Source organism: Mastomys coucha, unplaced genomic scaffold (assembly GCF_008632895.1).
Source record: "Mastomys coucha isolate ucsf_1 unplaced genomic scaffold, UCSF_Mcou_1 pScaffold15, whole genome shotgun sequence".
Lineage (NCBI taxonomy): Eukaryota > Metazoa > Chordata > Mammalia > Rodentia > Muridae > Mastomys > Mastomys coucha.
Window position 1 is genome coordinate 125,582,055 of NW_022196897.1, and position 27,504 is coordinate 125,609,558.

General features: G+C 40.9%; 1 protein-coding gene across 2 annotated transcripts in view; it reads right to left on the reverse strand.

Moving 5' to 3' along the window:
- Positions 1–27,504, reverse strand: part of Sel1l2 (SEL1L2 adaptor subunit of ERAD E3 ligase) — a 126,387-nt gene that overhangs the window by 8,296 nt on the left and 90,587 nt on the right. For both annotated transcript variants that reach the window (XM_031372061.1, XM_031372060.1), the window contains exons 9-17: positions 26,077–26,231; positions 25,385–25,441; positions 16,396–16,464; positions 14,789–14,866; positions 7,227–7,289; positions 6,608–6,695; positions 3,739–3,887; positions 2,502–2,667; positions 2,301–2,375 (exon numbers count right to left, since the gene is read on the reverse strand). In XM_031372061.1, the coding sequence (XP_031227921.1) occupies positions 2,301–2,375; positions 2,502–2,667; positions 3,739–3,887; positions 6,608–6,695; positions 7,227–7,289; positions 14,789–14,866; positions 16,396–16,464; positions 25,385–25,441; positions 26,077–26,231 (900 nt within the window). The remainder of the gene's footprint in view (positions 1–2,300; positions 2,376–2,501; positions 2,668–3,738; positions 3,888–6,607; positions 6,696–7,226; positions 7,290–14,788; positions 14,867–16,395; positions 16,465–25,384; positions 25,442–26,076; positions 26,232–27,504) is intronic.

A 27,504-nucleotide genomic window follows, 5' to 3' on the forward strand; every position in this document is an offset into this window, starting at 1 on the left:
TCTCTCTCTCTCTTTCTCTCTCTCTCTGAGCACGCACACACACCTGCCTGCCTGCCTGCCTGCTTGCTGGTCTATCTGTCTTGGGTGATGGCTGTCCTTCTATTCTGTGGGTTGAGAGGATAAAAAATTCAAGTTGGACATTTGTCTCAGCTGTGGCCAACCCTCCACAAAATCTGGGCTTTCTTGGAAAATGGGAACCATGTGTAGTAGGGTCTGAGGTATGTCCTGAGATATAGGACTCCTTCCAAAATTCTCTGTCCATTTGGCCCATCCCAGTGGCTAATTTTTTTAAAGTGACACCACGAGCCATCTTTGTTTCCCTCTGGGCAGAGCTAATGTTTTAAAATTCTTTTTTTTTTCTTTTTGCTTGTCTTTCTTTCTTTCTTTCTTTCTTTCTTTCTTTCTTTCTTTCTTTCTTTCTTTCTTTCTTTCTTTTTTGGTTTTTCAAGACAGGGTTTTTCTGTATAGCCCTGGCTGTCCTGGAACTCACTCTGTAGACCAGGCTGGCCTCGAACTCAGAAACTCACCTGCCTCTGCCTCCCAAGTGCTGGGATTTAACCACCGCCCGTGTTTTAAAATTCTTAAGCTGATGAAGACATTAGGTTTCAGAATTAGCTTCCCAAGTAATTCATACAAAATGTCTAGGTGAGTGGAAGCAAGGGCTGATAGGAATGGTATTCAAGCAAGGGTAACTACAGAGGCCAGAAGAGACATGATGCTCCAAAGAGAAACCCACTCCATCGCCAATCTTGTTCAAAGCTGTCACCCTGAACCTAAGACTTCTTGGCCATAGCCATAAAGGGATGGGACAGTTGTGTATTCTTAAACTTTGCAGTTAAGAGGAGTAAACCCCCTAGCCTCCGAGAATGGAGAGCAGTGAATGAGGCTGTCCTCAGATACATGGTAGCCCAATGAATGGTACTGACTAAGTGCATGTGGCAATTCTGACAGGTTCCTGGATGGATTGGTTGACTAGAGAGAGATTTCTATTTCAGTTCCACAGATGCAAGGTAGTGCCTGAGCCCCAATGGCTCAGTACCCTCTTCACTTGAGGCAGCTGCTAAAAGAAGCATTCGTGACTAATTGGAAGTTTTCATCATTAGATTTCCTACCTCTTGTGAGCCACTCAGCAAGCAGCTGTAGCTTTGAGAATGGGCGTGTCTGACCTTTGGTGACACATGATTATTTTCAGCAACCTAACATGTGTGTGTTCTATTTAATATTAATGTCTCCTCATTTTCCAATTTTCTTTGTTCCAATCGCCACACCGTTTCCTGGCTTGAAATAAACGTGTGTTTGTTGCAATTGAGCTGATTTGCCACGGCTGAGAGATTGCTGGTGTTGTTTAATCACACCAAATAAGGTCTTTATTGCAGTCTTGAAAACATAGAATTTCTCACTAAAATCTCATTGATGGCTCGCCGCTGTATTACCAGCTCAGCTGGGTCTGCGAAGGCACCATGGGTGGCTCTCCCTCCACCTCTGCCTCATATTAGCATCAGCTGAGAATCATTTTTTATCCTATTACTTCCTGTTAAAAGGGATGATTCAGCCTCAACAGGAGATGATTTCAAGAAACCTAATTGGAAATAAAATTGCTCTCTTATTGCAAGAGTCCCTCGCACATCCAAATGCCAGCCGAGACAGCTGTGTAACATCTCTCTGATTTTAATACTATAATTTTAGGGGGAAAATTGGAAGGGACATGGTGATTCAAATGCCACCTGCCAATGCTGTTCCAGGCAATGACAGTTTACATTCCTTACCACATGTGAGACCAGTGAGTAGGGAGGCCTTGAGGATGCCAAGAGAGGATCTTCCTACTTATTTATGCTCTCGCTTTTTACAAAATCCCAACATACTGATGGTTAACGATTTGAAGGGTGTTGCCATCATCGGTGGCTCATTTTAGAAGAGAAGTCGAACTTTGTCGGTGCAAAATTAAATTTGCCTGCCTTCTTATACACAGGTCACATCTTAGATTAGCTCAGTAAACAACCCAGCAAATGAATGACGAAAGCTAGGCCAAGAAAACTGTTTTCTTGAGTTAGATTATCATGTTTCAAACAACAGTTCTGGTACCATGGAGACAGAGAAATTCTTAGGGCTTGCTAAACTAAGGGATTTTGAGAATAATGAAGAAAAAAAATTTCTCAGAATTGACAGCAGTATAATTTGAAGTGCCCGCTGCTTGACACCTTGACCTCTCTGCCTCTGTTCCCAACCACACAAGTGAAGCAAATCGTATGAATAGAGATGGGCAGGGTCCACCTACATGCTTATTTTCATCTGTTTTGTACCTTGAATGGCAGCTCGGTTCCATAGCAGAAGCGCCATTGGATACATCTTCTCTTTCCCCAGAATTTTAGCTTTTTCTAAAAGAAAAAGAAAAGGGCGGAGGGGGGCATTCCATTTTTTTTTTTTTAAAAAAAGGCTTAAATGAGGATGGGGTATGCATATATGAATATGTAGGGTTGGGAATCGCAAAGATCTTATCTTACTGGTTTCCAAAATGAATGCTGAATTGCTTTGAGCTACTTCATATCCCATTTCGGCAAGCAACGCGTACTGAATAAGAGAAGAGTCTACGTCCCCATCCTTATAGGCAAAGTAGGCCGTCAGGAATTTCTCAGCCCAGTGGCCTAGCTCACAGACACCTTTGTAAAGCTGAAGATAGGAAGAGAAATCACACAGGCTAGTTAGCTTCATCCCACATACTGACCTGTGGACCTAGGCTTCAGCTTCTGCCAGCCTAGCAGACAAGAACTTTTTTTTTTTTTCTAAAACTGCCTGACTTTCGAAACTTACTTAGGGTGAAGAATTAAAACATTTATAGGCACACAGATTCTCGGGGGTAGTTTTGTCTTTAGCAAATTGTTCCCAGGATCCTTTTAATTTGTTTAGTAAACTTTCCTGGCTTGGAGGCCATTTGACAAGATAAGACTATCAATTTGGAGGGCTTCCTTGTTGATCCTGTCATTTTAAAGACACTGTGGCTCGGCATGGACAGGGCTACAGAGATGTAGAAAGGAGGAAGGGAAGTCAGTGCTGGAGGGTACAGGTGACATAACGGGAGGGAGGTATATAAAGAGCTCCATGGGGACAAGTGTCAGCTTAGCTGAGTAGCCCTTATGTAACCAGAAGAGGTTAGCCATACATAATTCATTAGGAAGTTGGCAAAGGAACAAATCTAAAGATAGATTATTAGCTGGCAGCTTTTGAAACGAGTTTCAGAGGGACCAGATTGCAACTTGGAGGTATTTATACTGGTGCAGTGGACATATTTAATAAATCAATGAAGGGCATTACGGTCCTAAAAGCATTCTTTTGAAAAGTAAATCGCTGGCTCAGGCCAAAAGAAACAACCCACTTTCTCAATTGTCATCCGAATCATCAAAAAGCTAAGAACCCTGTTTTCTGGGAAGGAGTAGGCTACATTTTTCTAAGCTAAATCCAGCCTTCGACTCCCAAGGAGCAACTCCCATTCTCACCAAGAGTGCCAGATTGCTCCAGTAATTCATTGAAGGCTGAAACAGAGCTTCTTGACAGAATTCAGAGGCAAACCCGAGAGGAAGGGGTCATTTCTAGCCTTCTCTTCCCCAATTTAAGTTACGCTACTGTCTTTCCTCCTGTCAAATGGTGGTGTTCACTGCTAACTGCCATAAAAAGCTACAAAACAGAGGCACCAACCTACTCTGTGTGACCAATGGAAGAGCAGGAAGAGCCACTCCTGTTTACCTCCACGGCCGTTCTGCATGATCTCAACACTCCGGTGCCAGTCGCGTACATCTCGGCTAGATAATAAATGGCGAGAGGCTGCCCACTTTGAGATGCCAAGTAAAAATATTTGAAGGCAAGCTTATAATCCTTCCATACTCCAGAGCCAGCTGAAAATTAAAATTCCTTTGAGTTACTCATTTTTAAAAATATAATGCTTTATGAATATATATAACCACGAGGTTATAGTGATAGCCACTAGTCTGAACAGGATGGGAAAAGACCACCAAAGCATGAGACAAGCTGCTTCGGGTTCACTATTTTGGGGGCAAGTGGCTGAGGTACTCTATGATCCTTACCCATTCAGGAAGTTAAGAGAAAAGGGCTGTTTGGTTTCATGGACATGGGAGATGACATAATGCATGACCATGGGAGCTACTCTGAGATCTTACCATTATTGTTACACGCACGCACGCACGCACGCACGCACGCACGCATGCACGCACGCACGCACTCATGCAGCGCTCAACCATCCACAAACACAGAGCAGGCAAATCCAGGGCAAGGAAGAACAGCTCTGTCTAAGCTCAGGATTGGAGTAAGGAGCAGCATTTGATCCTGGACACTGTCAGTAGATCCTTAGCAGGAGGGATTCTTGGCTCGGCTCTCTTGCTACAGTTATACCTTTTTCCAAGTCATTCACATCTACGGACTTCACTTGTGAAAAGTAGGGTGCCCTGGATTGGATTTATGTTCCCTTCTATCTCTAAAGTCTCATAGCTTTTAGTAGCAATGCCCCACAGGAATTAAGCAAGAGCAGTGGCTTAGCCTGGCATAGTGGCACACACCTGCAATCAATAGCACTCCAGAGACTATGGAAAGAGGGTAGTCAGTTCAAGACCAGCTCAGACATAGTGAGACTCTATGTCCAAATAGATAAGTAAATAAATGAAATTTTTAAAAAAAAATTAAAAAGAGCAAAAAGACTGGAGGCAGATTGCTTGAAATTGAATTCCAGCTTGAATATGTAGTTTTGGATGTGTGGCCTTGATATGACTCATCCTGCTCAGCTGCAAGCTGTCGGGTATCCATATGTTGAGATAGTAAAACGAGCTTGAACATGCAAAGCCATCACTATTATAGTATGATTGAGGAATTGGACAGATTCTAAACTGAGGACTTGGGCATGAATTAGGAGATGTCAAACACAAACATAGTAAAAATCGGGCCCTCTTGTTGGACCACAGTAGAAAACATCAATAGACTTCTTGACTGGATGGGACCTGCTTGATGAAGTTGGCTGTTGCCCTGGCTCCCCCTCTGGTGTGAAGGATTTGGTGAGGTCACCTTCAGATCTCTGTGATTCGTCCTGACTATTCCCTCTTTTCAACCCCGCACAGGAATTATTGCAAATGTTCATCGATGTTTGAGGCCCCTTACCTTAATACCTCACTATTGCTTTAAGAAGGCAATATTTTTTCGGGTGAAGTAGTTCAGGACAACCCCACCTAGTCTTTCCTCCCTCACCTCCCTCCTCACCTCACCATCTTTCCCTAAGTTTATGTACCTTGTCCTTCACCCCCCTCTAGAGCTGAAGGATGGGAAATCCCATTTGTTTATTAAGACCATGAAGCCTCCGCCTACCTGGGATCAATTGGATCCTAATGCCATTGACTTTCTCCAGAACCTCCTTTTATCAGTTCAGAATATAAGCATGTCTCTTATCACTTTTAAAACATTTCTTTCTTGAATTTTGTTCCCTTCAGCCCCTCTTCCTCTTATAGGTACACATTTGGAAAAAGCATTTTGACTCTTGACTTTCTCGCCTTGCATCCACAGCCTAACCCATTCCAATAAATACAATGATATCATCAAGATTCTCCAAACAATATGGATACCGAATCATTTCTCCTTCCTCCTCTCCTCGTTCCCTCTCTTCCTTCTCTTCTTTCCCTCCCCCCTTACACTTGCTTTTCCTCTTTTCTCTGCCCCAACTCTCCTCCTCCACTACTGCTGTTATCATCAGACTTTGTGCTGCATTATCAGAAAAATGCATAGTCTTATTCACTTACTCTATTCGTTACTTCTGTGTACACTCTTACTCATTTACTCTATCTGGGAAGTTCTATCTTTTCTGCCCTTTTGGGTCTCTCTCAACCCCTCCTCCCCTTTCAGACTTTTTTCCCCTTTATGGTCACTCCTCCTTAGCTCATCCTGTCAAGATGCCAAAAACTTGATCACCAGATTTGAGAAGAGCCACATCTCTTTTTCCGCTCACATTCTTTTCCTTTACAAGCTCAACTACTTTTAATTTATACCTATATGTTTATGTTTCAAATCTTTCTCCTCAGCTTTGTCCCCTCTTGTAAGTGTTCTAGATGTGTATGCTGGCTATCACCAGAACCTCAAAGCTCAGCTTGTCAAAGGTGGACATCCTGATTCTATTCCCTTACTCTTTCTTCCTTTCTTTCTTCCTTCCTTCCTTCCTTCCTTCCTTCCTTCCTTTCTCTCTCTCTTTGTCTGTCTCTCTCTCTCTTTCATCCTTTCTCTTTCTTTTTTTTAGATTTATTTATTTATTTATTGTTATATGTAAGTACACTGTAGCTGTCTTCAGACGCACCAGAAGAGGGCGCCAGATCTCATTACGGATGGTTGTGAGCCACCATGTGGTTGCTGGGATTTGAACTCAGGACCTTCAGAAGAGCAGTTAGTGCTCTTACCCTCTGAGCCATCTCACCAGCCCCACCTTTATGTTTCTTTAAAACTCTCTTTAAACTGATGCCATAACGTTCCTTCAAGTTACTCAAACCAACCTTTTATGTTTGTTATAAGAGATGACTTACTAATGCATACATCACTCTAAATAAGGAGCCGTATTTGTGGTACCTACAGTAGTACATGAAGCCTAGCTGGAACTGTGCATTAGGCCATCCCTTCTCTGCAGCTTTCTGGAAGTATTTAAATGCTTCACCATAATTCTGCAAGATAATTACACTGTATTACTCAAAGTTATATACATAACTCCATGGTAACAACCACTTTCCAGCTTAAGAGTACAGTCGGTGTCCTATAGGCTAGTTAAAATAGCACAGAAAATGTAACATTTTCATTATTATATTAGATTCTCTAAAGAAATGATTATCTTATTCAATTATAAATTGTATTTGTCTGTATTAATAGTTGGTTTTGTTAGATGGGGGAAGGTCACTCAAATGACATATTAAGCTAAGGAGATAAATTTCTCTACTAATAAAATTCTCAGGAGACAACTGTTTCCAAAACTAGTTTGACCCCATGAGTCTTAGATACAACTTCAGTTGCTATTCTTGTTACAGGTTTGTTCTCTCTTTGGCAAAGATTTTACTGAATCACTTAATTCTCTGTCAGATGTACTAGTTTGACTAGCTAAGCAATAAAAATGAATTCCTATACATTAATGCATGACCATTAATTTTAACCCTACAAATGCTGGCGATATGTTGAAGGAATGATAAACTTAATGAACGTACCACAGGAACACCTTTTCCATGGAAGTAAAGGAGACCAAGCCCATGAAGGCCAATTGCATTGCCCTAGAAGAATTTTGAAAGTCAGTGATAAGGAAAATTACTGCAAAACCTTCAAATATTTCAAATGTACCCAGAAAGAAATGGCCAAGACCATCAATCAGGCAGATGGCAAAGTATTCTGGCCTATTTAGTATCTTTTCACACCTTTATAACCCCTCTGACTAGAAAAGAAAAAAAGGAAATGGGAGTCAGATGGTTAATTCAGTCTTTCATTCAGCACTTAGTGATTGCTTTGTGAGTGATTCCATAAGAGGCACTGGGCAGAGGAAGAAGTAACCTGTGCCTTAGAGAGTATAGACTCCTGGGATCTGAGCCACATCAAAGAACTGGGTCACCTTTCTTTTCCCTCCCTCCCCCCTCCCTTCCTCCCTCCTTCCCTTCCTTTTTAACTTGTTTTTGTTTGTTTTAGAGGTATTACCAAGTACCCATGCTATTCTCAAACCTACAAGCATCCTGATTCAGTCTCCCAACTGCTAGGGTTATAAGCCAGCAGCACTATGCCCAGTTAGGTGGGTCTAAGTTCTTAGTCATGCTAAATATAGTAAACCCTGGAGTAAAATAAGCTGAGAATGTGGTGTACAGATAAAAGGGGTACTTGACTGATTGGTTTATGCTAGGAATTTGGGAGAATCAAAGTATTCTCCCAAATACTGAGCCAAGACTCAAAGGATGGATGTGTTTTCTAGAATGGGAAGGTCTAGTCAGACAATTGATACCTAAATTTGGCCAAAGGGAGTTGACATCAATGGCCAAATAACAATTCAGGACATTGGGTTTTAGTGCAACCACTGCTAACAGTTAATAATTCATTATTATTTGTATGTATTATATTGTATGTTAAGTTATATAATATCTATTTATTTAACTTCAACAGATCATAACATTACCAATATCTATCTGATGCTAAACTACCATTTCTTTTCTCATCTATACTCAACACTCTAAAAAATGGGGTGTTTTCAGTAAGGGGAGGGCAATGCTCAGCTAGCACATGAGCTGGTGTATCAGTATTTGGTATCTTATGGGATGAAGAATGAGCCTTAAAATGACTTCTTCACAGGCCAGATAAATCATTGGGTAAAACTGTTTGGTGTGCAAGTAGAACAACCTGAGTTCCAGCACTGGAACATATGGAATCTATAGATTCCTGAAAATTGTTCTCTGATCTTTCTGTGTGTGCATGTGTGCATGCGCACACAACACACACATTCATACGTATACACACAGACACAGAAGCACACACACACACACACACACACACACACAGTTCCTTTTTTCTTAACTCCCCTCATGTCTTTTGCCCCCTGGTGGCTGTGTAAAGAGCCAGGCTACTTGGCTTTTTTGTTCAGCAGATCTGTCGGTCAATCTGTTTTATAGAAATTACAGCGTTTCCTCAGGAAGCTAAATTCTGATAGAAGGTTCTCCAGTGTCTCCAAACAGATTAAATGTAGTTCTTGTGGATGCTGCCAGATCATGCCCCCGTGACCAGGGAAGAGCACAGGAGCAGAGAAGGCATATTTCAAACACCAGCTCAAGAATCCCAGCTTTGAGCCTGTGCATTTCAAAGGACTTATAAAAAATCCTAGGGATATTCCATCAATATTAAACAAGTGACACAAATGGCCTCGCTGTTTGTTTTGTGCTGGGCATTAATCCTGAGGCCGTGAACTACACAAACATTCTGTAACCAAGGTATGGCTGGGTCTTTTCTTCTCTGTTCTTTTACATCTACCTGCAATTTCTAGCAATCAGTGGCTGCTCCGCTCTGGAAATAAGACCTACTGCAATGGATGTGGCAAAATCTAGTATGTCTACTATCTAGGAGGCATCATTTTAATGTTGAAAAAATGAAAGGGGAGGGAAGGAGAGGATGGAAGAAGGGAAAGGACTATAACAGCCAGAGCCATTCCTTCTTTCACTGGATAACTCAGAGGTATTAAGCCTGGAGCACATATTTAGAATCTTAAGACAGGGAGTCATAGATGCAAGCATCACCAACAGAATACAAGAGATAGAAGAGAGAATCTCAGGAGCAGAAGACACCATAGAAAACACTGACACAACAGTCAAAGGAAATGCAAAAAGCAAGAAGCTCCTAACCCAAAACATCCAGGAAATCCAGGACGCACTGAGAAGACCAAACCTAAGGATAATAGGTATAGAAGAGAGCGAAGACTCCCAAGGTAATGGGCCAGTAAATATCTTCAACAAAATTATAGAAGAAAACGTCCCTAACCTAAAGAAAGAGATGACCATGAACATACAGGAAGCCTACAGAACTCCAAATAGACTCGACCAGAAAAGAAATTCCTCCCCTCACATAATAATCAAAACACCAAATACACTAAACAAAGAATTTTAAAAGCAGTAAGGGGAAATGATCAAGTAACATAGAAAGACGGGCCTATCAGAATTTCGGCAGATTTCTCACCAGAGACTATGAAAGCTAGAAGATACTGGGCAGATATCATACAGACCGTACAAGAACACAAATGCCAGCCCAGGCTACTATACCCAGCAAAACTCTCAATTACCATAGATGGAGAAAACAAGATATTCCATGACAAAACAAAATTTACACAATATCTTTCCACAAATCCAGCCCTACAAAGATGAAAATCCAGCCCTATAATAGATGGAAAACACCCACATAAGGAGCAAAATTACACCCTAGAAGATGCAAGAAAGTAATTTTTCAACAAACCCACACAAACCTAATTCCACCTCTTACAATAAAAACAACAGGAAGTAACAATTACTTTTCTTTAATATCTTTTAATGTGAAAATTAATATTACCAACATATCTTAATTGATTGAAATCCAAAAATGTGAGAAATTGGAAATGTGTTGGCTGTCATCCAATGGTCTCTCTAATTTGGTAATTGGAGAAATAGGTCTAATATTGTACAATCCATATACACTTTCTGCTTGTTTGTATGTGACAATGTCTTGCTGTGTACAACATAATGGTCTTGAAATCTTGCTTCTCCTATCTCAGCCTCTCTATTAGCAGTATTGTTTATTTGATGTTTTTACACTATACCATGGTTTTCAGAACAGCTTACATATTTCAAAAATATTTATACAGCCAAAAGAAACATAGACAATTAATTTGGAAAGTGGCTTGTAAGAGAACAACAAAGAGTGAGACTAAATGCTTTGCTTGACGTTTATAACTATTGTATTAAGTTTGAAGAAGAGGATTTTATAAGTTACTCTTACCCTGAGATGAATGCTTTTACAACTTATCACAGCCAATGAACCAGGTTCTTACCCTCACCTAATGTCTGTGCCACCCTCCAAGCAGAATCATTGTTCATTGGAACAGTTGGTGAATGACTTTATGGATAGACCATCTTAATACACACACGATTTCTTAAATGAATGTAACCTGTTCTCTGTGGGCTGAGAATAAAGTCACTCACTCAAGTCAAATAGCTTTGACCATACCAGGAAATCTGTATCCAAAAATCGTGCCTACAATTTATTCCTTGGCGCAGCAGAACTGTCAACTCTCAGCTTAGCTACTATGGAGGTAAAATCCCTTGGTGATGTGAGGGTCATTGAAGTACAGCCTTATTACAATGAAATCCAATGTCTAAAAATTGTTCTTATTTTGGGCTTGTACCACAGTAAGAGCCAAGATTTTACGCTCTACTAAATACAAAACAAACAAACAGACTTTATATATATTTATATATATGTTCATTTAAAAAATACTAGTAGTGATGTATTATTTTAAAACATACAGTTAATATGTTTGTAGTTATTTAAAATTTATATTAAGAAAAATGTATTTTCAGTATTGCTATAGACAAGCATCTACATAAGACTATTAAATTGTTGTTTTATATCAAGCAGCTTTTTATTATTATAATATTTTATAAATTTTAAAGAATATGACAAAAAATATATTGTAGGTATTGAAGGGGGGTCTCTGGGAGGAGTTGGGGTACAAAAGGGAAACAAGAACGTGATTTAATTCTATTTACTTAAAATATGTTTTTAAATGTTAACAAATTCAGATAAATTGAAATCATGTATCTTTTCTCATGATAATGCAATAGAACTTAAATCAATTTAAAAAAAAAGAAAGAAAGAAAAGAAGCTACAGGGTAAAAAGCTCTAAAACACCAGAGTAAAGGGTAAGATGCTAATTCAAAGAAAGGGAAGGATTTTGTGAGCAAAAGGATGTGGGGTAACTTTGTGGTGGGAAAAATGATTGAGCCCTGCTTAGAAGAAGGACTTAGAATGAGGTTTAAAGGGAGGAGGGAAAGAAGGAAGGAAGGAAGGAAGGAAGGAAGATAATTTGTATGAAGGACCTTATGTGTTCTATGTTAGCTAACAAGACAAAAGAGTTTGTAAACTATTTTTTATGTCCTGGCTCCAATAAAATTTTAAAGCAAACTTCACACACACACACACACACACACACACACACACACACACCACACAATTTTGGAGACAGGCTGCTCAGGTTAACCTTGAACTTGATATGTAACTCCTGATCCCCCTGCTTCCACCTAGGAGTACTAGAATCCATCTGCTCTATGCAGTGCTAAAGAGTTAACCCACCATTTGTGCACACCAGGCAAGCAGGCAAGCAATCTACTGGCTTAGCGATAGCTCAACCCTAAGAACAGTATTTTATTTCTAAGTGGCAATACAAAAATGCGTATAAGAAATCTAACATAACAAGTTGTTCAGGCAATGGCCACGGAGTATGTGGCTGTGCCTACCCAACACCATTGGGCATTATTTTAAATGCAGTTTTAGACTTCCTTTATGAAGAAGAAAAGCTAAGGTTAGAAATATAAGCAGCCTAGGTCACTGCTATCCGCAACCCTCAAGTACCAAGGGAGATCACTTCCACAACCTTATTCTTATTGCCATTATTCTTTTGGGATAACAAATCACTACTATTTGCCAGATTACAAGAGATTGTCCTCTGTTCCTCCTTTTCATCCCACCCCACCCTTGTCTGTCTAATCTAATGGTATTCCAGATAACTGTTTCTCTGAGCAACAATTTCATACACATTACAAGCGAGAGGCGCGGAGGACTAGCCTCTCAGAAATTTAACCACACGAGCATTAGCCACAGGCTGCTTTTCCTCTCTAAGTAGGCTCCTAAGGCAGTGCACAGCTTGTGAAAATGAAGAGCAGTTGAAATAATTCTTGATCCAAATGTATCCTGGTTGCCAGTTTACAGAATAAAATCCTATGACAGAAAAAAAAAAATGCTTCCTACTGTGGGTGCCAGAGAGTTAATCAGGGTATTTTTCAAGATTAGGCTAATGGGTTTTAGATGATGTCTTAGTTTGGGGTTCTATTGTTGTGACGAAATACCATGACCAAAAAACAAGCTGGGGAGAAAAGGGTTTATTTGGCTTACATTTCCACATCAATGTTCATCAGTGAATGAAGTCAGGACAGGAGCTTAAACAGAGCGGGAACCTGAAGGCAGGTGCTGATGCAGAGGCCATGGAGGGGAGCTGCTTACTGGCTTGCTTCCCCTGGCTTGCTCAGCTTGCTTGCTTAGAGAACCCAGGACCACCATCCCAGGGATGGCACCACCCACAATGGGCTGGGCCCTCCTCCATTGATCATTAATTAAGGGGAAGCTTTAGAGCTGGATCCCAAGGAGGCATTTCCTCAACTGAGCTTCTTTCTCTCTGATGACTCTAGCTTGTGTCAAGTCGACACAAAATAAGCCAGTACAATTGAGGTCATTTCTTGTGTAGAAAAGATGGTATACTAAGTTTGACCTGATAAATACCAGCTTCACTGAGCCTACAGCCAAGATATTTTCTTGTTGGGTTTTGTTTAGTTTTTTTTTTTTTTCCCCTCTGAGACAGGGTCTCATCATGTAGCCCTGTATTATTTGAGCTCATAGTGATCTGCCTGCCTCTGCTTCCTGAGTGCTAGGATTAAAGCTGTGTTCTACCATGCCCAGCAAGGCAAAGATTTCAGCAGCAGAAGACATAGCATGCATGTCCCCAGTTCCTAGGTGTGGAGTAGGGGGAGAGAGCTTTAGGACCTCCAAATATACCAAAGTCCTTACATTATGAACCTCTTGCCCATGATCTCATAGCCCTGCATATAGCCTATGCATATTCCCTATATTTTGAATCATCCCTATATAATATATCTCAAGGTGATGTAAATGGTCGTTATATGGTTTGGAGAATAAGAAATGGCAAGAAAATGTCTGTATGTATCTAGTTACAGGTTTTGGATCTGTAGTTAGTTGAATGCATGCATATGGAACATGCTATACAACTGTCATGCTTTCTGTATTTCCTCATAGCTGGAAGCCATTCTGCCTTGGTTTTGCATACAAACTACCAAGGACAACAGTTGATACCCAGCAGCTATTATATGCTGGGCAGGGCTTTAGCATTTTATAATATTATAACATCAGGGAAATCTTATATACCCAGCTTACTGATAGGGAAAGTGAGGCATTTAAAGTTACATAACTCATCCTTGGGCATACTGGAGGATGTGCTCAAGCTGTAGGAATGACTCTCTAGTAAGTCAGAGTCATGTTCTTTATCTCCTTTCCTTAGGCACTGCCCTGACAACCTTATATCTGAGCTCCTGGGGCTCCAGCCTTGAGATAAACTATGCTGGAAAGCTGGATGGGGACTGTATATTGTCTTAAACGTACTGCAGTTAGTGATTAAAGTGTCCTCTTCACCCCTACTACTTTATTTCCTCTTCCCAAGTCATGGCTTCATCTGCCTATCTGGGCAGAGGGAAGCAGAGCTTCTGTCTAGCTTCTCAATGGCTCCAGCAAGGGTGGCACCAGTCACTGGCCTCTTCATTTACCAAAAAGACAGGTGACAGGCCATCTCCCTACACACTCGAGCTCAGTGCTTTATTGATAATGATATTTTTCCCTCAGACACAAAAGTTCTTTCTAGGGTTATTGTGAAGTCCAAAAGAAAGTCTGGTCAAACGAGTTACTGTAGTGCCTGTTAGCATACCAAAGCACACTCTGGCCTTCAGGCTTTCAAAGCTTTGAAAATATCTGTTACAGAGTCCATGTTGCTGTCTTGGCTCCTCTAAGTTCTTTACACTGAGACTCCTGCCCTAAACTTCTCCAGCTCACGGGCTTCCCTTCCTCCAGATTCTCATTCCCATAAGACCCTACGGTTTCTTCCATGCTCCCTCTTGGCCTTCTTTTGTCTTTCTTGGTCTTCTCTTTGCTTGATCCTTTTCTCTTACCACCCCCCCACCCCCCATGGCTGTGTTTAAGCTCCTACTTTCCCTGCTCTGGGCTTTTGCAGATAGATACCTCTAGCTGTACTCTCCCTCATATCTACAATAAACACCTTCCCCCCTCCCCCATCCCTCGGAATGGTCATGCCCTCACTTTACATACTTCTCATAAGGGCTTAAGACTTTGAAGTCAATTCTTGGGCATCGATTCTTGGGTCTGCTTGAAATAGAAGCCACTTATTTTACATGATTACTGCAGTGGGCTGAGGGTATACCTTGCTGGCCGCCATGGAGAAGTATTTGAAGGCAGTGGCATTATTTTGTGGTGCAGCAGCGTTCCCCTCTAAATACATCTACAGATGAAAAAGAGGATGTAAATAGCAAAATCACTTTAGAGTGAGGCAAATGTTTTAAAACTAAGTAGCACTAATGATTGTTACTGGATTGGGAGTATAATAACTAGCATTGAATTTTCCATTTTAAAGCAGCACATGTTATTTTAGTTTTACTCAAGTAAGAAAGCAGAAGGAACTGTCACCCCCCCCCCACAGAGAGAGAGAGAGAGAGAGAGAGAGAGAGAGAGAGAGAGAGAGAGAGAGAGAGAGAGAAAGAGGAGAAAGAGAGAGAAATTGCCCCAGAACAAAGAAATGGACCCTATTTGTGTTTTCTCCCGTTCCTCGAATCTAAATTACAGTATGTGGCATTTCTGAAAGCAGGGTATGCATTCCCATGGTAACTAATGCAAATTGGCTGTGGGAAGCCAAGGCAGCCCCGGGGAGTGGAGGGATTGGTGTCTTTAATGGGAGAGAATATCCCATCAAATGGGCTCTAAGGACTGATTTTGATTTTGGTTGGGGTAGAACTGTTTCTAGTTCCAGGGGTAGAGGAAAAACACCTGACTGGGCCAGAGCTTGTACCATTCTCTGATGACAGCTAGCCTGTTACTGTTGGGCCTAAGGGAAGCTCGTGGGCTCATAGCTATCCTCTGCCAAGGAGGAGTCCGGGCCAGGTGTATTACAAGGCTTTGTGAGAGCCTCAGATAAAGGCTGATGTTCTAATAGGCTTCTTTCTCTCACCTCAAGACTACCAGCCATTGCCTACAGCTTACAAGTGCTTCTTTAGCTGCTGCCATAAATGAGTTCTTTAAGTGAGGTCACACGTTACCCTGCATTTAGCCATACCATTAAATCCTTAGAGAGGGTGTGTGTGTGTGTCTGTGTGTGTGCGCCTGTGTATGTGTTTCATTTGTTTATTTATTTGTAGTGCTTGTCATTGAACCTAGGTCCTTGTATATATTAGGGAAGCACTTTGCCATTAAGCTATGTCTCAAGTTCATTTCTTAAGTGTGTGTGTGTGTGTGTGTGTGTGTGTGTGTGTGTGTGTGTCTGTGTGCATGGGTATTGGGAGAATATTGCCAGCAAACATGACACAACAGGACAGTCCTGTTGAATTGGTTCTTTCTTTCCACCATCATGTGGTTTCTGATGATTGAATTCAGTTTACCAGTATTTCCTAACAAATCTCTCATTTGCTGAGTGATCTCACTGGCCTGCCTGCCTTATGTTTATAGGCAGGGTCTCTCACTAAATCTCACTGGGACTCACTAATTTAGCTAGACTAGCTGGCCAATGAGCTCTGAAGATCTGCCTATCTTTACCTGGGTTACAGACCTGAATAAAAAGATAGATTTTTCTGGGGAATGTGTGTGTGTGTGTGTGTGTGTGTGTGTGTGTGTGTGTGTGTGTATGCGCATGTGCTGGAGATCTGAGCCCAGGTCCTCATGCTTGACAGCAGGAATTTTATAAATTGAGACATCTCCCCAGTCCCCACATTTCTCAACTTTTAAAGAAATAACAAGTACTGATGAAGTAGAAGCGTGTACCTTTCCTATAAATGCCATGGCATTTGCACTTCCAGCTTTTGCTGCCTTTAGAAAGTAGTATAACGCCTTCTGGAGAGAAAAGGAACAATATTACTGCCAGTCACAAATACATTCTACAAAATGACTTTTTGTAGTAGATTTTATTCATTCAATGTGCATTCAAAAATATCTGTGAAATAACCACTTTGAACTACTTTGTTCAAGGTGCTCTTCCAATGTTCTTTCAACCATAAACCTGAAGAGTATATATATGTATATATATATACATATATATATATACATAATATATATTATATATGTGTGTGTGCATATGTGTGTGCATGTACGTATTCTGAAACATAGGGTGAATATATGTGTATATATATATATATATAAAATTTAGAATGTAAAGGCATTTTTCTTCTCACATTTGGAGAGCTAGATAGGTAAGTTGCTTTGTTAAGAAAGACGAATCTCAGCTACAGATTTAAATAGTTTGTTATTTGGAAAAGTAGACTTCTATGTACTTGTTTTGAGACAGCTTGTACTACCGTTGGCAGAATCCTCATGTTTATAAAGCAGAATAATGCCAGACACACCTAGTTGCTTGCTGAGACCATGCTTTTGTGTGGAGGTTAAAACAGTTTCTTCAGAGCCAAAATGAAGGACACTAGCAAAGCCTCTGATTTCTCTAAGCAGTAAGATTAAATATTCTAGAATAATTTTCTCTCTTACTGCTCCAGTCTCTAGGCCTCATCTTGATTTTCTAGAAAGTTCCGGAGAACTAAAAATGCTGGACCTCGGAAATGACTCTTAAAGATAAGGTTTCAGTGTCACATTTGAACACAACGTGTCTGTTCTTTACGAGGTCTTGACTAAATTAATGGGTGATGATCTGCTCCCTCCCAAAGAGAAGTAAATATTTAGGGAAAAGATATGGATGACTCCTTTATATGAAAATGGGCTATAAAATATGTCAGCTTGTTTGAAAGGTGCTCTTGTGTTGCTAAGTCAGTCCTCCTTGTGGACCTATATTCAGATGCACCTCTGCTGAGCTTCATTGCTTCTTTAGAAAACTTGGTTAACATCTGCCACATGCCTATTGGTACGTTAGCAATTACAAGTCATTTGTAAATGAACAAAATCATGCTCCCTTAGATTTCATATTTCTAGAAGGTGTTATGTGGGCCACCAAGTAGAAAAAAAACTTCGATGATTTTATCTGTTGCTGACCCCAAATGTTATAATGCTGCTCTGCCAAGCAAGATGTTCTCATTGGTGAGCTAGTAGCATGACTATTGGAGCTAACCACTACCTTTCTGATTGAATTTAAGACCACATCTACAGGAGAAAAATCCATGGCTGATACTATTAACTTGACCCAAAGCCAACAGCTAGGCAAGTTGTAGACCCTAAGAGAGAACCTGTTACTTTCATTTTGCTAAATGCCCATGCTACCAAACTGTCTTCTAAATACTTATGTTTATATACCCATAGATTAGTGCAACTGTCACCCTTTGTCAGATAAGCTTCTTTTTGCAGTGAGTAACAATTAATATGTTTGTTCAGAGACTTGAGAATAAGTTAGTGGTGAATCTTCAGTCCTAAATTGAACACACACACACACACACACACACACACACACACACATCTATCTATCTATCTATCTATCTATCTATCTATCTATCTATCTATCTATCTATCTATCTATCTGTCTATCTATATCTTATTTCTTTCATGCCCACTCCAATGAAGTCTTGTGACAAGCCCAAAAGCTTGGCCACAGACCAGAGGTGAAAAAGTTTCAAAGGAAGCCAGTCTCTTGGAGTTCATTCCTTGGCATTTCCTAACTCAGAGGTAGCCCAGATATGTCTTTGAATGGTCGATGGAAGGACTCACATGCTAGGTGCCCACCAAGATATGATTTACTATAGCTAAACAAAATTGGGCATTGCCCTCTGACCTTTACCAATGTTCCAACATCTTAGCCAAATCCTGGCTTGGAATTTTGTTGGCAATCTAACACATTCAAACTAATTGCCTCTGGCAATGTTAGGGAGATTATGAGGGGGTAGGACATTGAAGCTTACAGAATGGGAGTTGTTTATCCCAAGGCAAGGTCAAGTAGAATCCTCATTCTCAGTCATGTATGGCAGCTGAGCCACTCCTAGGAATTAGCAAGAATGAGACCCCCTGGGACATAAGATTACCATAGTAGGCGGTTTACTAAGGATGGGCGGGACCTTCCTTGAGCAGAGAGAGAGAGAGAGAGAGAGAGAGAGAGAGAGAGAGAGAGAGAGAGAGAGAGAGAGAGAGAGAGAGAGAGAGGGAAGCAGCAGCAGCAGCAGCAGAGAGCATTCAAGATTCGAGTTTCGAGATTCAAGCTTCAAGCCTCATGCGGTTTGCAGCCCACAACCCCGCCTTGGCCCAGAGCGCTCAGGCCCATGGGGTACAGCCCCTGTCCAGAGGAAATGGCTGCTGTTTTAGACCCAGTGTGTTTTAGATGGCCTCAGAGGTACCTCGACCGCTGAGCTGCCAGATTTTTCTTTTCTCTTTTGTAATGACTGTAAAACTCTGATGCTATTTTTGAGAAATACATTCAGATTGAACACTTCCTTGTGTTGTGTCTGCCATTATTTCTCCGCCAACACCTTGTCAACCTGACCAAGACCCTGTTTCCCCCATGGGTTGAGGGAGGCCCAGACTGGATGGCCCACAGCTTATTTCTCCTACCCCCACTGAGTCTAGGAACATTATGGAAGAGGAGATAGAATGTATGAGCCCAAGGATGAGGAGGAATGCTGTGAAAAGCTGTCTTCTAGAAGTGACAAGGCTGTTTCATGTGTAAATCCACAGTCCTTGTGTGGTTACCTGCACAAGGACTGGGTAAGATTGAGCCAGTCATCATCACAGCATGGATTGGGGAAGGTCTTATAAAGCCCTATCCCTATTTGAGGAGCTATTGGCAGTTGAAGGTGCTTGGGAATATAGAGTCAAGTTTCTATGAGGGTTTGGCTGCTAGTAGGTTGCTGATACTCCTGTGGCTGGCTCCACACTTGTGTGCATGCAGGTACCACTAACTGGACTTAGTTTTACTTATTCATAGAAGAATTTATGTCTGTATCAATATATGCCTATATGAAGAGAGTGTGATGAGAGAGGGGCATGTGTTAGGGGGAGGGGTCAGGCAGAGTAAGTGGGAAGTGAGAAGTAGGTATGGTGAAGACACACTGAATACCTGTGTGAATTCATAATCACTATCAAGGAAAGAAAATAATTGAAAGATCAAAAAATAAATAACGATATTTTAAAACAAAATGTGATTCCTACATGTGCCCCCTGACAATGATGCTGAGAAAAAAATTGAATATATCTTAATAGCCCTGAGTAGTGTGGAGATAAAATCAATGACAAAAATAGATGGATAGAGACTGAGAGAAGAATATAGATAGTGCTGTTTCCTAACGGATGCTTATATGGCTTTTCCGTCTAAATTCTCACACTGTCATTATAAAGAAGGGCTATTAATACCTGATCTCATTTAACTACTCTAAGTTCATGCAACCAGTATTAGATTTCCATAAGCAGACTAAGTACAGTTTCTATATCCTTGGGACTCTGACTCCAAAGTGACAGAGGCCTCACTACATTGAGACCATCAGAAACCAGCAGAGTGTCAAGAGGAAGAGAGTCTTCTTCATTCCCTTGGTCATGTCTAAGCTATCTAAGAAACTAGTGTTTCAGTGTGGCCAGAGTAGAATACCCAAAATCTAGGGCTTGTAAAAGTAACTAGAGGCTTTAGCTTTGACCAATAAACTAAGGACTTAAATGTCTCCGAAAATAGACATTATTAGAGATTAACAAGCATTGGGAAATCTTGAAACTAAAATCTCTGGGCTAATATAAGTGATAGTTAGATGGGAGGAATTTAAAACTATGTGTGGTTTGCCAAATTAAAAAAAAGACAAAACAAAAACGACAGGTACTGAAAAAGGGCATTTTGTATTGATGCATTTATTATCCAAATACTGAGACCTGGTGAAACTGTATACATTCAGGTTGGTATTGTCATAGACTCTATGGCCAGAGCTAGGCTTGCACTCAAATAAGGGTGTCATTTATGCAAGTCACATTATCTCTAGGTTTGATTTCCTCATTTAGATTCTCTTCCTTTGTGTTCTCCAGGTACCCTGTCCTGTCCCTATGAGGTTATTTACCTACCAGCTTATCTGTTTGTCTCCTTCAATGTTCTACTTAGCATAGTGTCTTCCATATATTAAGCACACAGAAATTATTTTTATGAGGAATGAATGAATATTTATGAATATTTAAAACAAGGGACCTGGGCTTTAATCTTTATGGGACATCTTGACCTAAATATTATGGTCCTAAAATCATTTCAAAATCCAATTTAGAAGTTTGGCTCCAAATTAATCTATAGTAGAGAGTTTGGGGGCAGGGAGTTTAATTCTGGGAGAAAGATAATTTGAACTTTTAAAGGGAAATAATCTACTTAGGAGCAAATGAAGGTTCTAGAGGTCCCCAACCCTTGAACAATGTGATTCCATAATGTCCCAGAGGCTTGGCGGCTTCTCATTCTCACACACTGCTTAGTGATCTGACTTATTCTACTCCAATGTCATGTCTTATTATACTCGAGTGTTGTGGCTTGCTCTATTCCACCATTGTGGCTTGTGTTACTCCAGTGGCTGACATTACCCCACTGTGGCATCCTCTACTTCAGAATTGTGGTTTTCTTTACTTCGCTGTCTTTGCCTACTTGGAATTTCAGTTCTTGATTCTTCCTCTTTAAACTTATTGGTTCCGATGTGGTTACTAGTATTGTATAAAATGATTTTGTTTTTATTTTTGGTTTTTGTTTACAAGACAGGGTTTCTTTGTGTAGCCCTAGCTGTCCTGGAATTCTGTCTATAGGCCAGGCTGGCCCTGAACTCAGAGATCTGCCTGCATCTGCGGCCGCCTCCCAAGTGCTGGGATCAAAGACAGGCATCATCACACCTGACTATGTATGTCTGGCATTAAAAATGTATTTGACACCATGTGAAACTGTCATGGTAGCCACTTTGGTTGATATACATATGCAAAACCAAGTTAGTGTTCTTAGTAATTTTGATGGTTTGGAGATATAGTTCAGTTTGTTGGATGCTTGTGCTTGTCTAGCATGTACGAAACTGGTTTGACACTTAGCACCGCATAAACTAGGCAAGTTGGTGCATGTCTGTTATCCCTGTCCTGGGGAGATAGAGACAGGGTAATCAGAAGTTTAAGGTCATTCTCTGTTACATGATGATTTTGAAGCCAGCCTTGGCTACGTGAGATTGGGCCCCAAACAAAATAGCAAACAAACAAACCAGAATTATCCACCCAATCATCCATGCATCCTTTAAATATTTATTGAACAGAGTTAAAGATGTTGGTAGAGTGCCTGTCTAGCATGCACAAGGTTTTAGATTCAACCCCCAGCACCACAGAAACTGAGCGTGGTATGTACATCCCTGTAAGCCCAGAACTCAGGAGGGAGAAGTAGGAAGATCAGAAGTTCAAAGTCATCCTCAGCTTACTAGTGAGTTTGAGGCCAGCTTGGGCTGCAGACCTCCAAGAAGATTACTGGGTACTTATCAGTTGCCCATTCTACAATGCACATTTTAATCAGGATGGGTCTTACTGCCAATGGCAGATTAGAGCATAAAGTTATATTGACAGCTATTTTCATTCTCAGTAGAAGATAAAATAAAATAATGGTTTGTCTCACAGCTAATGGTGGGTTATTAGGCTAGATAGCATATCCTGGACATTGTGCTAAGGTTCATTATTTTATTTTTAACTCTGTCTCTGTCACTCTGTCTCTGTCTGTCTCTCTCTGTCTCTCTCTTTCTCTCATAAATGTGGCTTTTCATTGGCTCTAAGAAAATCCCTATCAGTTTGCAATGTTTTCTCTAGAATGAAATGTGAAGGAAATGCATTATTCTGACAACAATTATGAGCACTTCTTTTATCCAGGGCTCTGTAGATCCTCTTAAAATGGGACATTAGCCCTTTCTCTCTATTGGGTAGCAGAGAGGATGATACAGTTGCCTTAGGGTTGATATTATTCCTCTGCCAGTTTTAATTTAATTATGCTGCAACCATTTTAATAATATGCATCTGAGCACCCTGTTTTCCTAATGCAATTCACTCCGAGATTTTATATTTTTAAGAATGCAAATGAAATTAAAATTCATATGTGGAAAAATTCAAGATAGTGTAATCAAGAATTGAACATATACGACTTCTAATAATTACAAAGTTGGTCAGGGAGAGGCCAAATTGTTCCCTGCGATAACAAATTCTGAGAAATTAATTCAATCAAAAAGCAAGCAGTGATGGGAAAGGCAGGATGGTTATTCCCGGGCATTTTCATTTTTAATTTGCTGATCAGCAAACTGGAGCATCACATTTAAAATGAGCCTCGTAATAATTTCTTCAGTGGACTGAAACATCAGACTGGCTGAAGTGGTGGAGCCCAGGCTAAGAGGCACCATCCGATGCTATTAGCATCCATTCATTCAGTATATACTTATCGAGAGCTTCATATATGCCAGGCACTATTCTGAGTAGAAGACAAACTAGTGATTAAGAAAAACACAAACATCTTCCACTGTGGGCACAGACAGTAATACAGACCAACAGAGTGAAGGCAGTCATGTGTCTTATGAGGAGAATAAGTGGTCTAGGCCTGTATGTGGTAGAGCACTAGACTAATCAAGACAATCCTCTCCAAGGGGTGAGACTCGAAGGCTAAGAAGGCAAATATGGGAGAAGCAGCAGGAGCAGCCTCTTGGGTCTCTGTATCCTTTTCATCCTCCCTCTCCCCCATGGCTAACTTGAGTAGAAGCCAGTCAGACTTAAGATTTCAGAGTTTTGGATAAACTTCCACACACATTCAGCTTCATTAGACTAAGCAGGAGAAAGGATTAGCCCGAACATGTCCCAGAGAGTGCCTGATGCTGGCAAGGTTCTGGAATTAAACCCATGTTCTTGGAGTCTCTGGATGAGAAAAATGAGTCTGAAGCCAATAATTAGAAAGCCAGAGATGAAGGAACCTGAGTGATCATGTCCTTTTGTATTCTTGCTCTGAAAATAGAGAGGCAGGTTTTAGAGGCCAAATTGTGGGAGTAGTGCAAAAATAAATAATATTTACTAAAAATAGCACAGGTGTTCAGTGCTGAAGTCCTGTATTCAAGTTTTGCTTCTTCAATTTTCAAGTTTTATTTTTACCTTGTGTGTATGAGCATTTTACCTACATGCATGTCTGTGTACCGTGCACAGGAGGAGGCCAGAAGAGAGTGTCAGAGCCTTTGGAACTGCGGTTACAGATGGTTGTGAGCCACCACCATGTGGGTGACGGGAACCGAACCTGGGTCCTCTGTAAGAGCAACAAGTGCTCTTAGCTGCTGAGCCATTGTACCAGCCCTCAAAGTCTGCTTCTTAAGTACAATTACTTTCCAGTTGTGGGACTTGAAGCAATTTCCTTTATCTCTCCAGACCAGGCTTTTCATCTATATAACACACCTGAGAAAATCTCTACAATAGTGTTGCTGGAGGGTCTGCGATGGGTCCTCCTGATGCCTGATTCCTGGCTGTTGCCGCTGTAGCCCTGGGGATCCTTCAGTGCCCCAGAGGGCTGTCCATGTTGTGTGTGACTGACTGACGCTACTTGTGTGTGTATGAGTGTGTGTGTGTGCATGTGTTTGTATGTATGTGTGAGTGTGTGTATGTATGTGTGTGTGGTGGGTTGGGGGTTCTATAAAAAGGCTGTGTCATCTTAAAGCCAGTCAAAGTTTCTGTTTATAACAAATGAGAAAATGTTACAGTGTGTACCCTATGGCTAACATTTATTGTAAGCTAAAATCGGACATTAGAGTAATCTTATGAATACAGAACTCCCATCTAAGAAGCTAAAACAGTGCTTATAGTTAGGTTTTCAAGGCCCCTGAAACCTTCCTTTCTGCTGTCCTGGGATGAATGCTTATGTAAATCGCTACTTACTTTATGAAGTTAACTTTGACATTTATCTAATGTTTACCACCTCTCATATAAAGGAGGAAATACAGCAGTAAAGATATACATAAAATAACAATATTAAGAGAAACGGTACGTAATAACAAATCCCCCCCCCCTTTTAATGTAACCACCTTATAAGAGCTGATTTCAACCCCTAGGGCCGCTGGGCTTATATGCTGAGACAGAGTTTGCATTCCTTTGAGAAAATGAGCTCATGGCTCCTATAAGATGGCATTAACTGCAACATAATGATTTAGAAAGAATTCTGTTTCCCCAGGTCTGTGGTGATTGGCACCATGAAGCCACCCCAGAACCTAAGTGAGAACTTAGCTCGTGATACTGGTATCTTACTGAGGAAGGTACCGTGTAGGCTAAGTTTATTTATTCCTTTCCTCTGCTATGCATTTGGAGGGTAAATTAGGCCCCTAACTTCACCACAATAAGGGAAGATTAAGCACAATGGTTAAATGTTTTACAACTTTACAGAGATGCTTCATTTGAATTATAATAAAAAGCCTTTCTGATCTAGCCAAATCTGGTGTGATCTGTACAAGTTTCTCGTGGGGGACCTTCTGCAACTGGCCTTTGGGGAAGATGAAAGTTCCAGACCAGGGTGTGAGGGTGCTCCCTGTGCTCAACTCTAGCCTGACAAACAGTGTATAGAGGTAGAACATGTCCAGGGTCTACATAGGCATGGGGTATTCCTTGGCTTTGTTGCCCTTTGGAAGTTGCTTCTTAATTGAAGACAGGTTAGGTCACCACCAGCTGCTGCTGGTGAATGCTGCTGGTGAATCCCTCAGAAGCCAGGATGCAGCTCTGACCAAAGCAGCAGCTGTGGGCTCCCCACAACGTGCCCGCCTCCCTCTCTTCCGTTTTCCCTTGCTCCCTCAGCCTCCCTCACCACTACTGTTCTCCTCTATAGGACTGAAGTTTGGGATCAACTTACACTGTAATCTTGATCTAGACCTTTTCTCCCAATTAGATGCAATTGTCCAAGATATACCTAGAAATGATTTTTAAAAATGGTTTTTAGCAGCAATATTAGTTTAAGTGAAATAGCATTTATTTGTTGATTTTACTATAGTGCACACATTGTTTTGGTTTGGTGTTACTGGCTTGCTTTGGAGGAGGTGAGCAAACATTCCAGTCCTATTTTACTCTGTGTCTGTTCATACTAGGCATATGGCTTCTTTAGTGACAGAAAGCCACTGGCTAGTGTATGGTAACAACCAGGCTCATTGAAGAAGGGGCTGCGGTCTGTCTCACTAAGATCAAATAGGTGCTGTCCTCTTCCCACTCTGGATGCTCAGGAGTTCATCCACATTAATGCCAACATTGGAGGTACTATTTCCCCATAATGAAAACCTAGGTTTTTAAAAGTGAAATTTCCAAGAAGAAATGCAAAATCACCCTCCCCATCACCATCATTTTGCTATCCCTATGGCAACTATCTCTTGAATAAGCCCCCAATAGCTGCACGTGGCAAGGGGACAAAACAGAAGTGGGACAGAGAGGAGAGGGCATCTCCTCCCCTTCATATTCAAGGGAGGGCACTGTCAATCCTCCTGGCACTCAGAAGGAACCAGCTCTCTGGCAATTGGCATGTTCTAAGGATGCAGCCTTTTCTGTGTACATTACTTGTATCTGAACATCTCCTCTTTCTGCCAAAAACTTATAGTATTGGTATATGTCCCAATCCAAAATCTCACTGTTGGAACTCAGATTCTCAGGTCTCTCGGTTAGCCTCACTTTTTCCACGGGAATACCTTCACTTTTTTCCAATTTGTCAGCAACTGTGAATGGAAACAAACCAGAAGATAGAATACTCGGGCTGCAAGAAGGAACAGTCAACTCGGAGGGACACCGTTAGGCTCGTTCTGCTTACACTGTGCAGGCATCTGGACTGCGGAGCAGGAAGCTCCATGGGAAAGAGAGACTTGCTGAGTTTTGTTTATTTGAATATTAAGAAACAGGTGAGAGAAGGTCTGCACTTGCTTTTGAAACTCATGTACCTATCACCAGCATAGACTCTTGTGAGGATATGGGCAAGGGGGTGAGAGCAGAGGTTTTAAAGGGATACCTCATGATCCTTTCTGTGTTGACTTGTTTTCTGACATGGACATTGTAATGTAAGAATAAGGGCTACTCAGTTATTCCTTGTATATACCGAGGATAAATTCAGAGATGCATGTGCTTGAATACTCCCAATGAAACATACAGTTTAAAAAAAACAAGACTGGAGAAAAGAATAGATATGTAACAATTCCATTACCATGAAACATATGATATGATCCTGTCATGAATAGCCTCTGAAATCCAAAAGTAACTTTTTCAAGCCCTTTCTTTTCCCTGACATCTGGGATTCATGTGTAGTTGCTATTCTGAAGGTAGAAGTTAATGACTAGTTAATGACCTACTTCTATCTAGAACTGTGTGTTATCTCTCTGAGTAATTTTGCAAGATGCAATGAGACATGACTCAGATGAGCCCCTAAGAACACAGAGTATCCTATGCTCTGTTTTCATAGACAAGAATTTCACGGTAGAACAATGACAGTTTGAACCATAGAGTGATCCCTCCTGTGTGTCTTCTATTCTACTTTTTTTTTTTTTCATTTTCATGTATTTCATTTTTTGAGATAGGATGTCTTTATTTAGCTCTGGCTGGCTTCAAACCTGAAGTGACCTTCCTTTGATTCCCTGTCCCAAGTGCAGAGAATACAGGCCCATACCACCATGCCCACACTATGAACTTTTAGCAAGCCATCCAACATTATATAGATTAGACTTATGGGAGTTTGCTTAATCTTTATCAGTTTAAGAAACAAACATTATAGCAGGGTATAGTGGTGCACACTTTTAATTCCTGCACTTAAGAGACAGAGGTAGATGGATCTCTGTGAGTTTGAGGCCAGCCTGGTCTACATAGTGAGTTCCAGGAAAGCCAGAGCTACATAGTGAGACCCTGTCTTGAAAAAGAAGGAACAAATATTATAATGATAAATAAAGCAGAAATGTTTAGAGATAAATATTAAAAAATAAGAGATATGCGCAATCAGTTAGAACT